We start from the raw sequence: 22,902 nt of genomic DNA, 5'->3' as shown, positions 1-22,902 counted from the left end.
CACAGGCAGCTTCGCTCCTCCCCCACCATGATCATCCGGCCCTAATAGGAAGTGCATCAGAGAGGGCCAGAATGGATGCGGCGGGGGAGGAGCGAAGCTGCCTGTGTGTATGGCAGCGCAGTGCGACGGCCGAAAAGGAAAAGGATTCCACTTGCAGGGACGATGCAGCGGAGCCTGGGGAGAAGACAGGGCAGGAAGGAAACGCTGAATGCTGCCTCCGCGGGACAAAAGGGCAGCGACAGCGCGGGAAGGATGTGGATTCGCTGGCCTGGGGGGGAAGTGGCTGAGCTGCTGGGACATAGGAGGGAGAGGAAGAACGGACTTGAGGGAAGGAAGAGAGAGCTGCTGGGACATGGGAGGGAGAGGAAGAAGGGACTGGAGGGAAGGGAGAAGCTGCTGGGACATGGGAGGGAGAGGAAGAAGGGACTGGAGGGAAGGGAGAAGCTGCTGGGACATGGGAGGGAGAGGAAGAAGGGACTGGAGGGAAGGGAGAAGCTGCTGGACATGGGATGAAGAGGAGGGGATTGGATGGAAGGGAGAGAGCTGCTGGACATGGGAGGGAGAGGAGGAAGGGGCTGGAGAGCTGCTGGACAAGGAAGGAAGAGGAAGAAGGGACTAGAGGGAAGAGAGCTGCTGGACATGGGAGGATAGGGAGAGAAAGAGGGGAGATGGATGAAAGGATGCAGAGAGAAAGGGGAGAAACTAGAAGGATGTGGAGAGGGAGGAGACTGAACAGAAAAGGGTAGAGAGATAGACACTGGATAGAAGGAGAGGGGAGATAGAGACACTAGATGGAAGGATCAGGAGAGAGGGTAGATGAGTGGAAGGATAAGGAGAGAAAGAGGGAAGACACTGGATGGAAGGGTAGGGAGAAAAAGGAGACGCTGGATGCAAAAGAAAGAGGGGAGACACTGGAAGGATGGGGAGAGAAAGAGGGGAGCTGCTGGATGGAAAGAGGGAGAGGACAGAGTAGGGAAAGACTGGAGAATAAGAGGAAGGGGCATGTGGAGAACAAGGGTGAGGAAAAGATGAAAAGCCATAGGTGATGAATGGACAGGAAACCCTGGCAAGAGAAAGACGAAGGAAAGCAGAATCTAGAGACTGGGAGCAACACAATGAGAAAAAGTAAATGGCCATACAAGAAAGGTAAAGAAAATAATTTTATTTTTAATTTAGGATAAAGTAATATGGTACCTGTGTTAATAAAGTTTCAGAGACCAATACTTCCTTCCTTAGGTCAGGAGAGGATACCGTAACAGCATTATACTGACCTGAGGCAGGAGGTTTTGGCCTCTGAAAGCTCACTGAAAAGTGTGACTAAATTTTGCTGGGGGAGGGGGGTAGAGAGAAAATTTTGTGCCCACCCACTTTGGGTTCAGGCCCACCCAAAATTGGCAGTCTGGCTACGCCACTGAGCTGCAGATCTTTCTAACGGAAGTATTTGGCTAGGTTCCAAGTGTCCCACCCCTAGACCTAGTACAGGATTATTTGCTAGCAGATAGTTCAGCTTGGGGAACCTGGAAACAGGTAATTTATTATCTGTGATTATCTTACAGGGGCAGGATGCTGGGGGGCCAGGGCTGCCATCTCATCCCTTGCCTCAGGCAGCAGATTGCCTTGGGCTGCCCCTGCCTCCAAGGATGTTCCAAATAGGATTGAAGTACCTGAGAGAAAGCTAAGAGAACAGAAGCAGCCCTCAAACGGATGCCTTAAGTGGAAGTGCAGTACCTGTGGACAGGCCCAGGGAAAAGCAGCAGAAGCAAGGAGGAGGGTTTTAGATTTGTCACGAACTGGGCAACATTCTGGGGAAGGGGGAACCTATTCCGAAAGGATGGGTTCCACCTTAACCGGGATGGAACTGGGCTGCTGGCATCAACATTTAAAAAAGAGATAGAGCAGCTTTTAAACTAGGAATGGGGGAAGGCCGACAGTCGCACAAAAGCGTATGGTTCGGAACAAGGTATCTTGCAAAGATATCGCCCAAACTAAGAAGACAGGATTTATTGATAGTGAGTATGAAAAAGAGACTGTAGTGGATTCAATGTCCATAAATAAAAAAAAAAAACATAAACCGGACAAAAGAGAGCAAATTAGTACTGTCAAGTAATCAACATGCTATAATAAGGAATAACACGCCTAGCTTGAAGTGTCTATATGCAAATGCCAGGAGCCCAAGACAAAAGATGGGAGAATTGGACATATTAGGCATCTCTGAGACCTGGTGAAAGGAGGATAACCAGTGGGACACTGTCATACCGGGGTACAAATTATATAGTAGTGATAGGGTGGACCGGATTGGGGGAGGAGTAGCACTGTATATTAACGAGAGCCTTGAATCAAATAGATTGAAAATTCTGCAGGAAACAAAAGACCCCTTGGAATCATTGTGGATTGAAATTCCAAGTGTTAAGGGGAAAAGGATGGTGATAGGGGTGTACTACCGTCCGCCCGACCAGGATGAGCAGACGGACGCAGTACATAAGTACATAAGCACTGCCACGCTGGGAAAAGACTAAAGGTCCATCAATCCCAGCACTCCGTCTCCGACAGCGGCCAATCCAGGCCCCAAGAACCTGACAAAATCCCAAAATTTAATAACGATCAATGGACTTTTCCTTCATGAATCTGTCCAGACCCCCTTTAAACTCAGCAAGGCCAGCTGCCATCACTACCTTCTCCGGCAATGAGTTCCAGAGTCTAACCAAGCGCTGAGTAAAGAAAAACTTTCTCCAATTTGTTTTAAACCTACCACATTCTAATTTCATCTTGTGTCCCCTGGTTCTATTAAAGTTAGAAAGCGTAAACAAACGCTTCACATCTGTCCGCTCTACCCCACTCATTATTTTGTAGACCTCTATCATATCACCCCTCAGCTGCCTTTTCTCCAGGCTAAAGAGTCCTAGCCTTCTTAACCTCTCCTTATAAGGTAGTCGTCCCATCCCTTTTATCATTTTCGTCGCCCTTCTCTGCACCTTCTCCAATTCCTTTATATCTTTTTTGAGATGAGGCGACCAGAACTGAACACAATACTCCAGGTGCGGTCGCACCATGGAGCGATATAACGGCATTATAACATCCTCATCAGTGGCGTAGCCAGACAGCCAATTTTGGGTGGGCCTGAGCACAATGTGGGTGGGCACAAAATTTTCTCTCTCCCCCCCTCCCAGCCAAGCATCTGTTCCCTCTTTCTACCCTCCTCGCCCTCATAGCCTATTTCCCTATACCTTTTACCTCCCACCACCAGCATCTTCCTGTTCCCTCTCCCTTCCCCCATTGTCCAGCATTTTCCCTTTCTCTTCCCTACCATCCATTGTCTATCTTCTCTTCCTGGATCCATCTTCCCTCTTTCTCCCCTCCCCCGCTTGTGCATCTCTCCTTTCCTTCTTCATGTCCAACTTTTCTCCCACTCCCTGCCTTGAGCCCCTGGTTTAACATCTCTCTCTCCCTCCCACCATCTCTCCATCCTTCCTTTCTCTCACCTCAATGCCATGTTCAACATGAAGAGGCGGAAGGCGGGGCCAGCGCAGAGGAAGCAGTCGCAGCAGCATACAGCCCTGGCAGCGCGCGGATCCGCTGCAGATAAGCAGCAGAAGAACTCTGTGCCAGAAAGATGATGACTGGAGCAGAGGGCAGCAGCGTAGCGGCAGGACGACCCGGTGCCGTGCAGCTTTCCTGTTCAGGTAGACTGCGGCGCTGCCCGAAGGGGAGGGAGGGCCCGAGGGAAAGAAGGCCTGCAGCATGCACCGTTGCTGGGTGGGCCTGAGGCCAAAGTGGGTGGGCCCCGGCCCACCTAGGCCCACCCGTGGCTACGCCCCTGATCCTCATACTTGTTTTCCATCCCTTTTCTAATAATACTCAACATTCTGTTCGCCTTCTTAGCCGCCGCAGCACATTGAGCGGAAGATTTCAACATCCTATCCATGATGACTCCCAGATCCCTTTCTCGGTCCGTAACTCCTAAAGCGGAACCTTGCATGACATAGCCGTAATTCGGGTTCCTCCTTCCCACGTGCATCACTTTGCACTTGCCAACGTTGAACTTCATCTGCCATTTGGACGCCCAATTCCCCAGTCTCACGAGGTCCTCTTGTAATCTTTCACACTCCTCCCGCGACGAGACGACCCTGGATAACTTTGTGTCATCTGCGAATTTAATTACCTCACTAGTTACTCCCATCTCAAGGTCATTTATAAATACGTTAAAAAGCAGAGGTCCCAGCACAGACCCCTGAGAGACCCCACTAACTACCCTTCTCCATCGAGAATAATGACCATTCAACCCTACTCTCTGCTTGCTATCTTTTAAACAGCTCTTAATCCATAATAATACACTGCCTCCGATCTCATGACTCTCCAGTTTCCTTTCATGAGGCACTTTGTCAAATGCCTTCTGAAAATCTAGATATACAATATTGACCGGCTCCCCTTTGTCCACATGTTTGTTCACCCCCTCAAAAAAATGCAGTAGATTTGTGAGGCAAGACTTCCCTTCACTAAATCCGTGCTGACTTTATCTTAGTAGCCCATGCTTTTGTATGTGCTCTGTAATTTTAATTTTAATAATAGCCTCCACCATTTTTCCCGGCACCGACGTCAGACTCACCGGTCTATAATTTCCCGGATCTCCTCTGGAACCCTTTTTAAAAATCGGCGATACATTGGTCACCCTCCAATCTTCCGGTACCACACCTGATTTCTTAAAGGAAATTAGTGACGCTAATAAAGTAGGCAAAACAATAATAATGGGTGATTTTAATTACCCCCATATAGACTGGGTTAATGTAACATCAGGGCATGCTAGGGAGATAAACTTCCTTGATGAAATAAAGGACAACTTTATGGAATAGCTGGTACAGGAGCCGATGAGAGAAGGAAAAATTCTAGACTTAGTCATTTGTGGCACGCATGATCTGGTACGGGAGGTAACGGTCCGGGGGCCTCTTGACAACAGTGATCATAACATGATCGCCGTTGAAATTTGCTTTCAAAAAGGTAAACATAGGAAGTCAAATATGTTAGCGTTTAACTTTAAAAAAGGAAGCTATGATAAAATGAGAAGAACGGTAAAAAAAAAACTTAGAGGAGCGACTGAGAGGGTTAGAAACCTACAACAGGCATGGATGCTGTTCAAAAACACCGTCCTGGAGGCCCAGGCGAAACATATTCCATGTATCAGAAATGGAGGAAGGAAATCTAAACGACAGCCGGCGTGGTTAAAAAATGAGGTAAAGGAGGCTACTGGAGCTATAAAGGAATCCTTCAGAAAATGGAAGAAGGAACCGAATGAAGAAAATAAGAAGCGGCATAAGGAATGTCAAGTCACATGCAAAGCGCTGATAAGAAAGGCAAAGAGGGATTTTGAAAGAAAGATAGCACTAGAGGTGAAAACTGATAGTAAAATTTTTTTAATACATTAAAAGCAGGAAGCCGGCAAAAGAATTGGTTGGCCCACTATCCAGTGGTGTATCCATCCGACCGGGGTGTAAAAGGGGCAATCAAGAAAGACAAAGAAATAGCAGAAAAACTAAATGAGTTCTTTGCCTCGGTCTTCACCGAGGAAGATTTGGGAGGGATACCGGTGCCAGACAGGGTATTCGAGGCTGACGAGTCGGAAAAACTTAACGAAATATCTGTAAACCTGGAAGACGTAATGGAGCAGTTCTGTAAACTGAAGAGTAGCAAATCTCCTGGACCGGATGGTATTCATCCCAGGGTACTGATAGAACTAAAAAATGAGCTGGCAGAGCTACTGTTAGTGATTTGTAATTTATCCTTAAGATCCAGCATGGTACCGGAAGATTGGAGGGTGGCCAATGTAACGCCGATATTTAAAAAAGGTTCCAGAGGAGATCTGGGAAATTTTAGACCGGTGAGTCTGATGTCGGTGCCGGGCAAAATGGTAGAGACTATTATCAAGAACAAAATTACAGAGCACATTCAAAAGCATGGACTAATGGGACAAAGTCAACATGGATTTAGTGAAGGGAAGTCTTGTCTCACCAATCTGCTGCGTTTCTTTGAAGGGGAAAACAAACATGTGGACAAAGGTGAGCCAGTTGATATTCTGTATCTAGATTTTCAGAAGGCATTTGATAAGGTCCCTCATGAAAGACTACAGAGGAAATTAGAGGGACATTGGATCGGAGGTAGTGTCTTACTGTGGATTAAAAACTGGTTGAAATATAGGAAACAGAGAGTAGGGTTAAAAGGCCAATATTCGCAATGGAGAAGGGTAGTTAGTGGGGTCCCTCAGGGATCTGTGCTGGGACCTCTGCTTTTTAACATATTCATAAAAGACCTAGAGATGGGGGTAACTAGTGAGGTAATCAAATTTGCTGATGACATAAAGTTATTCAAAGTCATCAAATCGCGGGAAGATTGTGAAAAATTACAAGAGGACCTTACGAGACTTGGAGACTGGGCATCTAAATGGCAGATGACGTTTAATGTGAACAAGTGCAAAGTGATGCATGAGGGAAAGAGGAACCCAAACTATAACTACGTCATGCAGGGTTCAGTGTTAGGAGTCACGGTCCAAGAAAGGGATCTAGGTGTCGTCATTGATTATGCATTGAAACCTTCTGCTCAATGTGCTGCTGTAGCTAGGAAAGCAAATAGAATGTTGGGTATTATTAGGAAAGGGATGGAAACAAAAATGAGGATATTATTCTGCCATTGTATTGCTCCATGGTGCGACCGCACCTCGAGTATTTTGTTCAATTCTGGTCGCCACACCTCAAAAAAGATATTGTGGAATTAGAAAAGGTGCAGAGAAGGGCGACAAAGATGATACAGGGGATGGGACGACTTCCCTATGAGGAAAGGCTGAAGAAGGTGGGGCTCTTCAGCTTGGAGAAAAGGCGGCTGAGGGGAGATTTGATAGAGGTCTATAAGATAATGTGTTAAATGGAACGGGTCGATGTGGAGTGTCTGTTTACGCTTTCCAAAAATACTAGGACAAGGGGGCATGTGATGAAGCTGCAGTGTAGTAAATTTAAAATGAATCGGAGGAAATGTTTCTTCACTCAACGCGTAGTTAGACTCTGGAATTCGTTGCTGGAAAAAGTGGTTAAGGCGGTTGACTTAGCGGACTTTAAAAAAGGTTTGGATGGCTTCCTGGAGGAAAAGGCCATAGAATGTTATTGAATGGACATGGGTATAATCCACTATTTCTGGGATGGGCGGGATAAATTGTTTGTTCTTTTGGCCGCTGTCGGAGACAGGGTGCTGGGCTGGATGGACCTTTGGTCTGTCCCGGCATGGTGATGCTTATGTACTTAAGCTTGATAAAGGTAGGCAAGTGTGTCTTGAAATCTTGTGAACTGAAGCGTCCTGAGGCTTGGCCAGGGCCAGACCTGTGTTTTTGATTAACCTTTACAGCACAGACTAAGTATACAGGGAGATTTGTGGGGCTCTGTCAGGAATTTATTGCATGAACTGAAGACACTTTTAATCCCTTTAACTTGTCTGTGGCAAAACAGGTTTTAACCACTTGTAATTAAAAATAAAGCATAGTTATTTTACTTGCAACTCATGTGTACCGGTATTCTTTGAGTCCCTGCGGCCAGCCACCACCCATCCTATCACACACCTCTAGACGTTTCAAGTTATTTAAAATTTGCTATACCACCTAATTGGATGGCTTTCTATGCAGTTTACAATTTAATTTAAAAGAAAGATGAAAAGAACGCCAGATTTAACAGGAAAGAGGACTTCAATCTCACTCACTGTGGTGTTGAATGTCACTCTTTGGGATAGGCTACCCCTGGCATCTCTGGATAACAGCACCAGAAACACTGATCAAGACTGTGTTACATGGAGGAATAGCAGATTGTGATTGGGTAATATGTTTGCAGTGGCGTAGCTAGGGTAGTTGACACACGGGGCCGGTCGTTTTTTAACACCCCCCCCCCTCCAAAATCTAGTACTAGGCATGCCGAGAATAGAAAACACTCAGGACCTATAGAGCAATTCTACCATACCATAAGCAGTCATTTCTACGAATCACACAAGAAAAAGGAAAGCATCTTAAACACTACAGTGAGCACTAGAACATTAATTCGCCTATTGTAAAACGAAACCAGACAGAATAGTACAGATCGTCGATCCTACACAGTCAATGTCAACTGAAAGCCATGTCTTTTTCACAAACACAGATACACCCTAATCCACTATAGAATAATAATAAACTTTCTATTTAGACAAAAATTAAACAACCCCCAAGATACCAGACTCTGCATACAATGCAACACCACAGAAACAGAAAATGTCCCCTAGTACTGTGCAAAATATAAAGACAGCAGATGTAAATTTGAAAAACATGTACCAATCACCACTTTACAAATTAACAAATATAAAATTAGTCCAATAAAAAGATTACCTTGTTTACATGTTCTATTATAAACATTTATTAACACAGCTATAATACTACTTTATCATAAAGTAAAAAAATATATATTTTATTTAGTTTGTTGTCTCTGGTTTCTGCTTTCCTCATCTTCTTTTCACTGTCTTCCTTCCATCCAGCATCCTTCTTAGTTCTCTCTCTGCCATCTAGTGTCTGCCCTCTCTGCTGTCCCTTCCATCCAATGTCTGCCCTCTCTCCCTGCGCCTTCCATCTACATCTGCCCTCTATCTCTGCCCCTTCCATCCACCATCTGCCCCTGTCTGCCCTCTCTCTCTCCCCCTTCCATTCACTGTCTGCCCTTTCTATCCCTTCCATCCACTGTCTGCCCTTTCTCTCTGCTCCTTCAATCCACCATTTGCCCTCCCAACCATCCAGGGTCTGCCCTCCCTCTCACTCCACCTTCCATCCAACATCTGTCCCCTCTCTCTGCCCCTTTTTTCAGCCCCCAGTTCCAGCCCCACTATCCCACCAGTCCCCAGTTTCAGCCCAGCCCTTTTCTCCCACCAGTCCTGAGCTTCAGCCCCCAGCCACTTCTCCCTGTCCCCTTTTCAGCCACCAGTTTCAACCCCAGCCCTTTTCTCTCACCAGTCCCGAGCTTCTGCCCCAGCCACTTCTCCCTGTCTCCTTTTCAGCCCCCAGTCCCAGCCCCTGCCCCTTTTCAGCCCCTAGTCCCAGTACTAGCCCCTTATCCCACCTACCCTCCTTTTCAGCCCCCAGTTCCAGCCCCCTTCATCCACATGCCTTGCATTAGGGCCCCCCTTTTCAGCCCAACCCATTCTCCCACCTGACCCAGGCATGCCCCCATTTTCCCTCATGATCCGTTCTCAGACCCCAGTTCCAGCCCCCTTCTCCCATCTGAGAACCCCCTCCCAACCCCAGTCCCCTTCTCCCATCTGAGAACCCCCTCAACTCCCCTCCCCATCTGAGAACCCCCACCCCACCCCAGTCCCCTTCTCCCATCTGAGAACCCTCTCCCCTTCTGAGAACCCCCACCCCACCCCAGTCCCCTTCTCCCATCTGAGAACCCCCTCCCCTCCGGGAACCCCCACAACACCCCTCCCCATCCCATCCGGGAACCCCCACAACACCCCTCTCCTCTCCCATCTGAGAACCCCCACCCCAACCTGTCTACCAGTGAGCTCCGTCGAGAAAGCCTCTTCTCCTGCTCCCACCCTGCCTTAAAAAAAACATTTTGTGAAGCGGAGTCGCAGGCAGGCAGCGCCTTTAATCTGCCCTGCTTGTAAAAGAGGTAAACCTCCTCGTCGTTGTCGGGCCTTTCTTCACTGGGTCCCGCCCTCGCAGAAATAGGAAGTTACCTCAGAGGAGGGCGGGACCCAATGAAGAAAGGCCCAACGATGAGGAGAAGGTTTACTTCTTTTACAAGCAGGGCAGACGCGAGGCGCTGCCTGCCTGCGACTCCGCTTCACAAATTTTTTTTAAAGGCAGGGGAGCAGCGGGAGCCGAGCACCCCCCACCTGCTAACACCCGGGGCGGACCACCCCCACCACCCCGCCCTTGCTACGCCACTGTATGTCTGTAAGATCCTAGGAGGTAATGGAATGTTGGCAAACTACAGGAAAAAGTACCTGCTTTTTGTGCAGATAATATCTCTGGCCCAAACAAATAGATGCAAGATTATATGAAATACAGTGAAACCTCGGTTTTCGTTGACTTTGGATTTCATCGTTTTCGGTTTTCGTTGAATTTATTAGCGAAAAATTTGTCTCGGTTTTTGTTGGTTGCTTCAGATTTCGTCGGCGTGCCCACGCTGCTAATTTTGCGTTCTCTTGCGGTGTTCTTCTGGGGCGTTGTTTCTCGTTGTGTGATCACTGCCAGCTCTCAGACAACAGATTGCAAATAAGAATTTCGTAGTTTGTCCCACACTGCGTTGTTTCTCGTTGTGTGATTTCTTATTGTCTCGGTTTTCATCGGTTTTCGCTGATTATTTTCGGACGGATTATCGACGAAAACCAAGGTTTCACTGTACATAAGAAATGACCACACTTGGAAGGTGTGTTTGCAACAGTGGTAGCAATGGATAAAGCATTTATCAAATAAGATCATAGGTACTTTCATTGCAGTACTATGGGAGCAACAAGAACAATGATTTGAAGTGTAATTATACTTACTTTGTTGATTTCATTTGATGATGAAGTCATGTTCCCAGCTTCTGGAGTTTGGACTTCCTGGAAGTTTTCCATGTATCTGGAGATGAATGGAGAAGGTGTCTTGGAAGACAGAAAATACAGAAGAATTAGCAACAGACTAGAAATGTTGGTGATCTTTGAATCTAATGGCAGAAAGGCTTATACCTGGGTACTGTTGTAATTCCACAATATCAGGATTAGGGAAAAAGGTGAACACTGACGCTTGTCCTGTAAAGTCCCACAGGAATTTCCATTAAGAACAATGGGAGACATCGAGGACTATGAAGTCATGTCTATGCCCTTTACAAGACTTTGTAAGCAGCAGAATTCTTTTGCTGTTTTTTTTTTTTTTTAGTTTACCTTCAGAGGTGATGTCTTTCTTGCTTTTTCTGTTGGTGTAACAGTGAGCCCAGCAGAACTAAGAGCTGCAATGCGTGATTCTATATCAGAAACCTAAGTAAAATGCAAAAATCTTAAATAAACGTCAACATTATACACATTTTTAATTGAGACTAGATAAGTTTGAATGTATCTCTTAAATAGAAACATTAACATCTAAAAGAAAATTTTGTATATTTCAAAAAGTGTGCATAGCCAGATGACTCATTTAAGATGATATCCAAAAGCATCCCTATGGGTAAACCAGTGCTTTACATACTGAATCAAGCTATTATAGGATTGCTCAACTGATATATGGTTAAGCTTACACATGTACAAGCTTGTGTGGGGGTGATTCTATAACACAGGTGCTAACTTTGGCGTGCCAATTACATACAGAAAGTCAAGAGGGATTACGAAAAAAAGATAGCAGTAGAGGCAAAAAAACATAGTAAAAATGTTTTTCAGTATATTAAAAGCAGGAAGCCGGCAAAAGAATCGGTTGGGCCGCTGGATGACCGAGGGGTAAAAGGGGCGATCAAGGAAGACAAAGATATAGCGGAGAGATTAAATGAATTCTTTGCTTCAGTCTTCACCGAGGAAGATTTGGGTTGGATACCGGTGTCAGAAATGGTATTTCAAGCGGACAATTTGGAGAAACTTACTAAATTCACGGTAAACCTGGAGGACGTAATGGGGCAGTTCGGCAAACTGATGAGTTGCAAATCACCTGGACCGGATGGTTCATCCTAGAGTACTGATAGAACTGAAAAATGAACTTGTGGAGCTACTGTTAGTGATATGCAATTTATCCTTAAAATCGAGCGTGGTACCGGAAGATTGGAGGGTGGCCAATGTAACGCCCATTTTTTAAAAAGGTTCCAGGGGAGATCCGGGAAATTATAGACTGGTGAGTCTGACGTCGGTGCCGGGGAAAATGGTAGAGGCTATTATTAAAAACAAAATTACAGAGCACATCCAAGGACATGGATTACTGAGACCAAGTCAGTACAGCTTTAGTGTGGGGAAATCTTGCCTGACCAATTTACTTCAATTCTTTGAAGGAGTAAACAAACATGTGGACAAAGGGGAGCCGGTTGATATTGTGTATCTGGTTTTCAAAAGGCATTTGACAAGGTGCCTCATGAAAGGCTACAGAGGAAATTGGAGGGTCATGGGATAGGAAGAAATGTCCTATTGTGGATTAAAAACTGGTTGAAGGATAGGAAACAGAGAGTGGTGTTAAATGGGCAGTATTCACAATGGAGAAGGGTAGTTAGTGGGGTTCCTCAGGGTTCAGTGCTAGGACCACTGCTCTTTAATATATTTATAAATGATTTAGAGTTGGGAGTAACTAGCGAGGTAATTAAATTTGCTGATGACACAAAGTTATTCAAAGTCGTTAATTCGCAAGAGGATTACAGAAGGACCTTACGAGACTGGGAGACTGGGCGGCTAAATGGCAGATGATGTTTAATGTGAGCAAGTGTAAGGTGATGCATGTGGGAAAAAAGAACCCGAATTATAGCTATGTCATACAAGGTTCCACGTTAGGCGTTATGGACCAAGAAAGGGATCTGGGTGTCGTCATTGATAATACACTGAAACGTTCTGCTGTGGCTAGGAAAGCGAATAGAATGTTGGGTATTATTAGGAAAGGTATAGAAAACAGGTGTGAGGATGTTATAATGCCGTTGTATCGTTCCATGGTGCGACCGCACCTTGAGTATTGTGTCCAATTCTGGTCGCCGCATCTCAAGAAAGATATAGTGGAATTGGAAAAGGTGCAGTGAAGGGCGACGAAAATGATAGTGGGGATGGAACGACTTCTCTATGAAGAAAGACCAAGGAGGCTAGCCAGCTTATTTTCGAAAGAGAAAGACGCCCATATTTCGATCCAAATCGGCAGATAGGCGTCTTTCTCCCATGTGCGACCAAATCGGTATAATCGAAAGCCGATTTTGGTCGTCTTCAAAGGCAGGACTGGGGCGTGGTTATCGGCCGAGGAGACATGGGCGTCTTTAGCTGATAATCGAAACAAGAAGGGCGTTTTGGACGAGAATTTGGGCCGCTTTATTTGGACCCTTTTTTTCAGGTCCAGGTCCCTAAAAAGTGCCCCAACTGACCAGATGACCACCGGAAGGAATCGGGGATCAGCTCCCCTGACTCCCCCAGTGGTCACTAACCCCCTCCCACCAAAAAAAACCCCACTTTACAAACTTTTTTTCCAGCCTCTATGCCAGCCTCAAATGCCGTACCCACCTCCATGACAGCAGAATGTGTTCTATCCTCTGACAGCCTTTCCCTGGTTCTGATGTGGCTCTCGGGTGAGTGTGACACCTTTTCTGTTAAGGACACTGCAGAGTCACATCAGCAATGCATTGTGGTGGGTGTAGGGTATTGGGCTCTGTGATTCCAGTAGCTTGTGTTAAATGCTCACGATGCTGGTAGTTGGTAGGCTCTACTCCCATGGTGCTTTCCCCCCTGCTAACTGGGTCAAAGTATGCCCTGTTTTGATTCCGGTAGTCCATGAGGTAGTGGCCATTTTTGTAACACAGTTTTAGATCCCTTTCATGTGTTAGCCACATTACAGCACTTAGTTCTTACCATTCTGCCAGCTCGGACCTACTGCTAATCTTAGTACCAGTGAGACTCGTTGCCAGTGGGGCACAACCTGTGATCTGCGGTTAACTGTGAGTAAACGTGCTTATTCAAATAAAGGACTTTTTCAAAGAGATTAGTCTTCAGGTGTCAACTGGTGTGCCAAGGTTATACAGCAGCAACAAGTCCTAGAGACCTGCGTGTATGCAGGTCCCTGGTGCACTTTTAGTGGGTACCGCAGTGCACTTCAGGCAGGTGGACCCAGGCCCATCCCCCCCTACCTGTAACACTTGTGCTGGTAAATGGGAGGCCTCCAAAACCCACTGTACCCACCTATAGGTGCCCCATTCACCCCTAAGAGCTATGGTAGTGTTGTACATTTGTGGGTAGTGGGTTTTGGGGGAGGGGGTTGGGGGCTCAGCACCCATGGTAAGGGAGCTATGCATGTGGGAGCATTTTCTGAAGTCCACCGTACTGACCTCTAGGGTGTCCAGTTGGTGTCCTGGCATGTCAGGGGGGCGAGTGTACTACGAATCCTGGCCCCTCCCACAACCAAATGGCTTGGATTAGGACATTTCTGAGCTGGGTGTTTTTATTTTCCATTATCGCTAAAAAAAACAAACGCCCAGCTCACAAACGACTAAATCCATGGCATTTTGGTCCGTACAAACCGTATTTTCGAAACAAAAGATGGACGCCCATTTTTTTCGAAACTACGGTCTGTCCCTCCCCTTCACGTACCCGTTCTCGGACATAGACGCCCATGGAGATGGGCGTTCGCATTTGATTATGCCCCTCTAGGGCTTTTCAGCTTGGAGAAGAGACGGCTAAGGGGAGACATGATAGAGGTACTGTATATAAAATAATGTGTGGAGTGGAACAGGTGGACTTGAAGCGTCTGTTAACGCTTTCCAAAAATAGTAGGACTAGGGGGCATGCGATGAAACTACAGTGTAGTACATTTAAAACAAATAGGAGAAAAGTTTTCTTCACCCAACACGTAATTAAACTCTGGAATTCGTTGCTGGAGAACGTGGTGAAGGCGGTTAGCTTGGCAGAGTTTAAAAAAGGTTTGGACGGTTTCCTAAAGGACAAGTCCATAAACCGCTACTAAATTGACTTAAGAAAAATCCACAATTTCGGGAATAACATGTATAGAATGATTGTACGTTTGGGAAGCTGCCAGGTGCCCTTGACCTGGATTTGCCGCTGTCGGGGACAGGATGCTGGGCTTGATGGACCTTTGGTCTTTTCCCAGTATGGCATTACTTATGTACACATATGTTAGGAATAAAGGCATTTACATGCATACGTGTGCACACACATACATAACTGCCAAAATTCTAACTAAATGCTCTTCTGGAAATACCTGTTTAACTTATAGTGCATATTTGCAAGGAGGATGTACCATGGGTATAACTTGGGCGGAGCGAGGGTGATACTTACATGCATAACTTACAGAGTACTGTAGCGCTATAGAAATGCTAAATAGTAGTAGTAGTAGTAGTATCTGCAGCACATACAGGTCTCCATGGTGATGATATGATCAATTTAAATATCACCTGATATGTTCTTACAGTTTGAAGTAGATACTAACTTAGGAGGTCTTTTACGAAGGTGTGGTAGCATTTTTAGCATACGCTAAATGCTAGAGACGCCCATAGGAAAATATGGGCATTTCTAGTGTTTAGCGCATGTTAAAATTCTAGAACGCCTTTGTGAGAGGCCCACTTAATTACTCAGCAATTGAAGTAGATTTTGCTGTGAAGAGCACAATAACTTGGACAGTTCATAGGGCACCAATAGCTCTTTTAAATAGGTCGGGCCCTCTTGATATAGAGCACAAAACACTAAACAAACAATGAAACTCTTTTAAAACTGGACCTGGAAATGTCCTGATATGCTGATATAGAGGCAGGGGAAGGAAAGGAAAGACCAAGAGGGGGCAGATGAATTATGTGGGATTTGAGAGAGCTGCAGAATGGAATGGGAGAGACAGAGGGGGGGAAGGGGAGTCACTGGATGGAAAGAGAGAGGAGGAAAATGCTGAATGGGGGAGAGATCTGGGGACATACTGGGTGGAAGTGGGGAGAGAGAAGAGACACTAGATGGAAGGAGAGAGAGAAGGGGATATGCTGAATAGAAAGGGGTAGAGAGAGGGGAGATGCTGGATGGAAGGGGGAGAGAGAGACAGGAGAGACAACGAATGCAAGGGAGCTAAAGGGGAGAAGCTAAATAGGAGGGAGAGAGAGGAGACATGCTGGATGGATGTGGGGAGAGAGAAGGGAGACACCAGATGGAAGGAGGATGTATGAAAGAGAGAGAGGTGGGGAATGCTGAATGGAAAGGGAGAGTGAGGGGGACATACTGGATGTAAGGGAGAATGAAAGAGGGGAGAAGCTCAATGGAAACATGAGAAAGAGAAAGGGGGAGACACTGGATGGAAGGGGGAGAAGGATGATGGAATGGGATGGGATGGGGAGAAAGGGAGATGCTGAATAAAAAGAGGGACAGAAGGAACACGCTGGATGGAAGGAGGACAGGATAAAGTTAGTGAAAAACTGGAGAATAAGAGGAAGGGGAATGGGAGGGTTAGGGTAAGGAAAAAGAGGTGGAAAGCTGTAGGTAGATGCAATAAAAAGAGGGAAATCGAATAGTAAGAATGAATGAAGAGAGTTAGAAAAAATAAATGGAAGAAAGCTGAGAGGAAAAGATAGATGTTGGAGATAGATGTAGTGGATGACATGAAGAAAACAGGAGGAAAGAAAAAGTGACAAATGGACATGAAACCCTAGCAAGACATTTAAGAGAAGGTAGAGGAAAGAAGATTGGGACCAACACAGAGAAATTAAATGGGCAGAAAAAGAAAGGTAGAAAAAATAATTGTATTTTTATTTTAGGATAAATAAGTTGATATTTTTTTTTTATTAGACCAACTTAATACACTTTTTTTAAAACTTGCTTTTGCAGTCCAAAACCACCTTCCACGAGTCAGGATCATATACCATAACAGCAGCATACTGTCCTGATATGAAGAAGGAGGTTTTGCCTTCTGAAAGCTAATTTAAAAATGTACTACAGTAGTATAATGAAAAAGGTTTCACCTTGTTTTCCATTTTTTGTTTTATTTGTTAATTTGTAATGTGTTTGGAATGCATCGGTTTTTGAAGTTTACCACCTGTTTTCTTTATATTTTGCATACTACAGGGGACCAGGTGTTACTGTTTTCTCTTTCTCAGTGTTGCATTGTATGCAGAGTCTAGCTTCTTGGGGGTTCAGTTTAATTTCAGAAGGTCTTGAAACCATAATAGTGTATTTTTAAGAATATAAGTTGAAGAAAAATTGATTTTAATACTTTATATTTGACTGTACATCCTAGATATGCCTAGTTATATTGCTGTAATTCACCCTGAACCTTTAAGGTTTGGGTGAAATATAAGTATTTGTATTTTTTAATCTTTATTTTTATCAATGTTTTCATAATGTAAAGCAAAACGAAAGCATGGGATGTCACACACCCAAGAATTATTAAAAACTGGATTTAAACCTTATTTATTTATTTTATTTGTTGCATTTGTATCCCACATTTTCCCACCTTTTTGCAGGCTCAATGTGGCTTACATAAAACCTTCAATAACATGCTGTATTCTCTATTCTAACTTAACCATCATCCAAGAACATTGAGGTACAGGAAGAATAGTGTTTCATAATAACATAGTTGAGAGGTGTGGTAGCCGTGTTAGTCCACTGTTTGATGTCCCCATGCATACCCCCACCTTCCCACTCTGTCAGACTGTCAAAGTAATGCTTTGATGTTTCTTTTATATATAAAATCTGCTACCACATTTGCTTATTTCCGATCTGACGAAGAAGGGCAACCTTTGAAAGCTAATCAAGAAATGTATTAAGTTATGTCCAATAAAAAAGGTATCATCTTATTTTCTTTTCCATGTTTTATTTTGTTTGATTTCTAATAATAACATAGTAAATGACTGCAGATAAAGACCTGTACGGTCCATCCAGTCTGCCGAACAAGATTTCTCTGTCTTCATCTCCATGATCCAGAATTTCTATAACTACATTAAGATCTACAGCCTATATGTTAGCATTAAGGTCTGCTAGGTTTGCTAAATCTATTCATGCTATCAAAAGTAACTAGAGTAATATTATACATGTTTGTATTTGTATTTTTATCTACATATTTCTGTTTTTTGTTACTTATTCTACATGGGATAAGGGTTTATCTGTGTTCTGTATGTGTGAAAGAGGCCAGGCATTCCTATGTAGGATTGATCTGTACTATTTCGGCTTGTTTAGTTTTCCAGCAGCTATACAGATGTTCTAGTGCCCACTGCAATATTTATGCTGATGCCTTTTCATAGGTACACTCTTGTTATGTGACTCCAAGTAAGTTAGTGCTTGTTATGGTATGATAGAATTGCTCTACAGGTCCAAAGTGACACATTTAATGTTTTGTATTACTTCACAGCATAGCTGGTACTGGATTTTGAATTCAGATTTAGATCACACCTTTTATTTGCCCTTTTATAGCTCAAGGCAAGTTATATTTAGGTACAGTACTTTTTTTTCCCCTGTCCCTGGATGGTTTACAATCTATGTTTGTACCTGAGGGAGTAGAAGTGCCACAGTTTGAGGGAAGTGAGCCCTTGGGCCTTAGTGAGGTTGGCTCTACCTGTCCAATACAAGCACAGCACAGGTCCTCGCTGATAGCTGCTGATACAGACATTGACAAAGCCCAGGACCCAGCAGCAACTCCAGGCTAGGAGTGATGAAGGCCAGGGCCGGCCACAAATAGACAAGGACTACAACAGACCCAAGGTCTAGGCAGAGAGCAGGCAAGGTCAGGAACAGGCTAGAAGTCTAGGCAGCCAGCGAGCAGGCAAGGTCAGGAACCAGGTAGAGGTCTAGGCAGGCTACGGGCAGGCAAGGTCAGGAACCAGGCAGAGGACTAAGCAGGCAAGATCAGGAACAAGTGGGGTAGGACCAAACAGGCAGCAACTCTGGATCAAGGCAGGGCAAGAACAAACAGGTAGGAAGGTTATAACATAGAAGGGCAGGAATAAACAGGCAGGAATGCTGGAACAAATCAACACACACTGAAGTCTGCAGGACGACCTCAGGAAGCCTGTTCACAAGGCACTGGTTGAGTATAGGGCACTTCCTTAAATACTTAAGCAGGATGTGAAGTCATCAGTTAGTGCCATCTAACAGGGCTATAAAAAGGAAGTGCAGAGTTCCAGGAAGTGTTACAGATTCTTCAGACACTGGAGGCTGCTGGAGATCATGGAAGGCTTCTGGAAACTGGTGAGAGACAATGAAGGTGACCTTAATCCAATCAGATGGAAAGCTGGAAAGCTGGAGAGCTGTAGTTCAAAGTTCATCAGGCACTAGTTTATAAATCCTCAGCATACCCTGGCATAGGCGGTCGGTGGCCCAACTGTTTGGGGAGGCTAAAGAGGGTGGGGTTAGGGGTGGGGCTAGGGGTGGAGCTTAAATCCATAATTGTCTGATAACACACAGAAAAAATAAATAAATAAAAATAAAAGTCACAATTAATACCTTTTATTAAATTTAGATATTAGATATGTATCATATGTCAAAGAATAAAGTGGTTGCTCAAAGCATATTCTAAGCACAATTGCTCAACTGCAAAACACTATGCACAACTTTGTGCAAAAACACACTCGGAACCTTACTGTACCATAAATATTACACTGGGCAGAACCTAATACACCAATATACCACCCATACGGAAAATGCAGACCGTCAACAATATGAAACAAGGGATCATATCATCACAATTCTCATGTAGAGCCACAAAACACCCTAATTCATGTTTAATGTGGGATAAAATGCCATAAATAAGTAAATAAATATAAACTTTTAATGTTGAGCACCTGATTCTCAAAGTGGACATATTCCAAACACTATAATGAAAATAAAATGATCTTTTCTACCTTTGTTGTCTGGTGACTTTTTCTGATCATGCTGGCCCAGTATCCGATTCTGCAGCTATCAGTGCAGGTCAGGAAGTCATCCTCGTTAAATATCTCCCTGGCAACCCAGGACACCTTCAGCCAAACCCCCAGCTCTCCCAGCAGTAAGTTAACAAGCCATAAACCAATTTCTACAACTGGTTACACAAGGCTAGAAGGCTTTCACTGCAGCTCCTGCTGTGAGGATGGAGGTAAATCAACAATTTAAACCCCTCAGAGCACAGCAGGGGAGGCTTAGCCTCTCCAAGCCTCTTATACCGGGTGCCTATGCTTATGTATACCTACAGAATGAATAAATATAACATGTAAATATGGAAATAGATTGATAAATGGAGCTTGTACTGATTTGTACACTGGTAGCTTTTCTTTATATAGTTTCATAAGAAAGATGTCAGATCTAGTTCCATGTTCAGACCTTGAGGACAAACTGTCCATAATGTAAAGATAAAACGTTGTTCTTCTTTTAATAAAATGTTATCTACATCACCTCCTCTCCATCTCGGTCTAATATGTTTGATGACAAAAAACTTGGTCATCTATGGTATGTTTAGCTTCATACCAATGTGGTACTAAAGGGGTTGTTGTAATGTTCCTACTAATGCAGGATCTATGTTCTATTATTCTAGTTTTGATCATTCTCTTTGTTTTTCCTATGTATAGAAGACCACAGGGACATATTATCACATAAATCACATGAGTCGAGTTGCAATTTGTTGAATGTTTTAAAGGAAAACGTTTCTTGGTAATAGGATGTATACATTCTTGGAGTGTAATGCTTACAGACAGTGCATTTATCCCATGGTTTATGTCCCAAGAAAGTACTTTCTGTACAATTTTCCTCTGGAAGTGTTGATGGAACCAACCGTTCTTTCAAGTTTCTATTACGAGAGTAGGCTATAACTGGACATTTGTTTTGAAAGCATTTATGTGTCTCCAAGATATGCCAATTTTTATGAATCATATCCTTCAATTGGTTTGAAATAGTTGAGAATTTTAAAGTGCAAATAAGGTCTGGTGTGTCTCTGTCATTCTTCTGAGTAAGTAATTGTTCTCTTTCTTTGGTACGGGCACAATTTTTGCATCTCTGAACTACCTCTTTGGGATATCCTCTTTTGATGAAACGTTGTGACATATCATGTCTTCAAAGTTGGTACATAAACGCCAAAGTCTCAGAAACTGTGAATACGGAAGATTCGTTTTCAACCCTCGATTATGGAAACCTTGAAAATGTAGATAAGTATTTTTATCTGTAGGTTTTTTAAACACTTGTGTGATGAATCTGTATGGGGTTTTAGTGATAAGTATGTCCAAGTATGAGATTTGATGTCGATCATATTGTATCTTAAATCGCAAATTCTGATCTAGGTTATTTAAGCTAATCAAAGAATCTAAAAGTTTATCTTCATCACCTTTCCATAGAATAAGAATATCATCGATGTATCTTTTATAAAATATAATTTCTGATTCATATGGATGGGTAGTCAAAAACTCTTTAAGGTCAGCAACATAGAGATTTGCAACATCTGGTGCTATTGATGAGCCCATCGCTGTACCACGTATTTGTTGATAAATGGATTTTTGGAATTCAAAAAAATTTTTTCGTTAATGCAAATGTGGCAAAAGCAATAATGAGAAAATTCGGTATCCTGTGTAAGATTGTTCTGTTATGTAGAGTTTTTTTTCAATAATAGCCAGACTCTCCAACTGTGGTATATTAGTATATAGAGAGTCTATATCAAGCGTAACCAATATAACATTATCCAAATCTCTATCGAAATCTTCTAACAAATTCAAAACATGTGTAGAGTCTCTTACATATGATGGCATCTGGGGGATATATGGACGGAGGAAGAAGTCTACAAATTGGGATAATGGTTCTAATAACGATGCATTACCTGACACAATGGGACGTCCTGGAGGATCTGTTATTGATTTGCGTATTTTAGGTAATATATAAAAAGTGGGTATAACAGGATTAGGCACTAAAAGAAAATTCTTCTCTTTTGAAGTTAAGTAGCCAGCATCATATGATAGAAGTACAATCTCTTTTATTTCTTCTTGCAATCTAATGGTGGAATCTTCTTCTAGCGGGATGTAATAATTCCTATCTGTGATCTGTCTATGCACCTCTTTAACATAGTTAGACCTGTCCATAATCACAATACCACCCCCTTTATCTGCTGGTTTTATGACTATTTGAGTGTTACTAGACAAATCCTGTAGTGCATTAAATTCATTTTGTGTCAAATTATGGAAACTTTTGTGTTTATTCCTCTTTTCAATAGTTTCCAACTCCCTAAGTGTACATTGGTAAAAAGCTGAAATGATGGGATCTGGTGGTGCAGGAGGACTCCATTTTGTTTTCCGTTTAAGAACTGAAGTGTCTAAAGTAGATGCATGATTGTTACCATCTGTCTCTCCTGTAAGGACCTCGTGTCCTTCCTCTGCCTCTCCCTCTGTTGTGAATAAATGGTCTGTTGTATTGGTAGTCTTGCGGATGATTGTAAGGAACGAATGGAATTCTCTCTCTGTATTCTTGAAATTGTTGTTGTGCAGGTATTATCCGATCTAAAAAATCTTCTGCCGATTCTTCTCTAGTGATCATAGCTGGGCTAGTGAGTGATGAAGTGAATAGTTCTCCTGAATCACTACGAATCCTTTTCAAGTGGTTTGGTTTTTCACACAAAGCTATCAACATGATAAAAGTACTTTATAAATGTCCATCAACCAAGCTATTTATCAATGGCCAATACTCATCTTCATTTCTTCCCACAAGAGGCACCAGACAAGGCTGTCCCTTATCCCCATTATTATTTAATCTTGATTTAGAACCAATGCTTCTAGCTATACTACAATCAGACCAAATTAATGGAATAGAAATGGATAATCATACGTGGATGATGTACTATTATACACAACCCATTCCTCTATCCCTCACTTACTAGAAATAATGAATAAATATTCCTCAATTTCAGGTTACAAATTAAATCAATCTAAAACAGAAATAATGCCATTAAATAATGCTGCCACATCATATAACCACACACTGTCACCTTTCAAATGGGCTCCTACAAGTCTGAAATATTTAGGTGTTATATTTGGTAACACTGTATCTAATACAGTTAATCAAAATACTGCATACTTATTGAAATGTATTACGGAGATGACCACAAAATGGTCACCCCTCAAATTGTCATGGTGGGGTAGACTAGATACGATAAAAATGATGATCACACCAAAGGTGAATTATATTCTTAGTATGTTACCTGTCATGTTGGACTCTACTACTTATAAAAATATGGAACGAATATTGTTAACATTTTTGTGGTCTAATAAACCACCACATATTGCA

At 43.4% G+C, this 22,902-nt stretch overlaps 1 protein-coding gene across 1 annotated transcript in view; it reads right to left on the bottom strand.

Moving 5' to 3' along the window:
• The window catches only part of MLPH (melanophilin), a 643,600-nt gene that overhangs the window by 74,608 nt on the left and 546,090 nt on the right, over positions 1–22,902 (bottom strand). Inside the window, exons 10-11 of the mRNA XM_030209662.1 lie at positions 10,915–11,007; positions 10,537–10,635 (exon numbers count right to left, since the gene is read on the bottom strand). Of these exons, the coding sequence (XP_030065522.1) occupies positions 10,537–10,635; positions 10,915–11,007 (192 nt within the window). The remainder of the gene's footprint in view (positions 1–10,536; positions 10,636–10,914; positions 11,008–22,902) is intronic.

This window comes from Microcaecilia unicolor, chromosome 7, assembly GCF_901765095.1.
Source record: "Microcaecilia unicolor chromosome 7, aMicUni1.1, whole genome shotgun sequence".
In the NCBI taxonomy this organism is placed as follows: Eukaryota; Metazoa; Chordata; class Amphibia; order Gymnophiona; family Siphonopidae; genus Microcaecilia; species Microcaecilia unicolor.
Note: the sequence above shows the minus strand (reverse complement) of the source record. Positions and strands in the feature narration are given on the sequence as shown.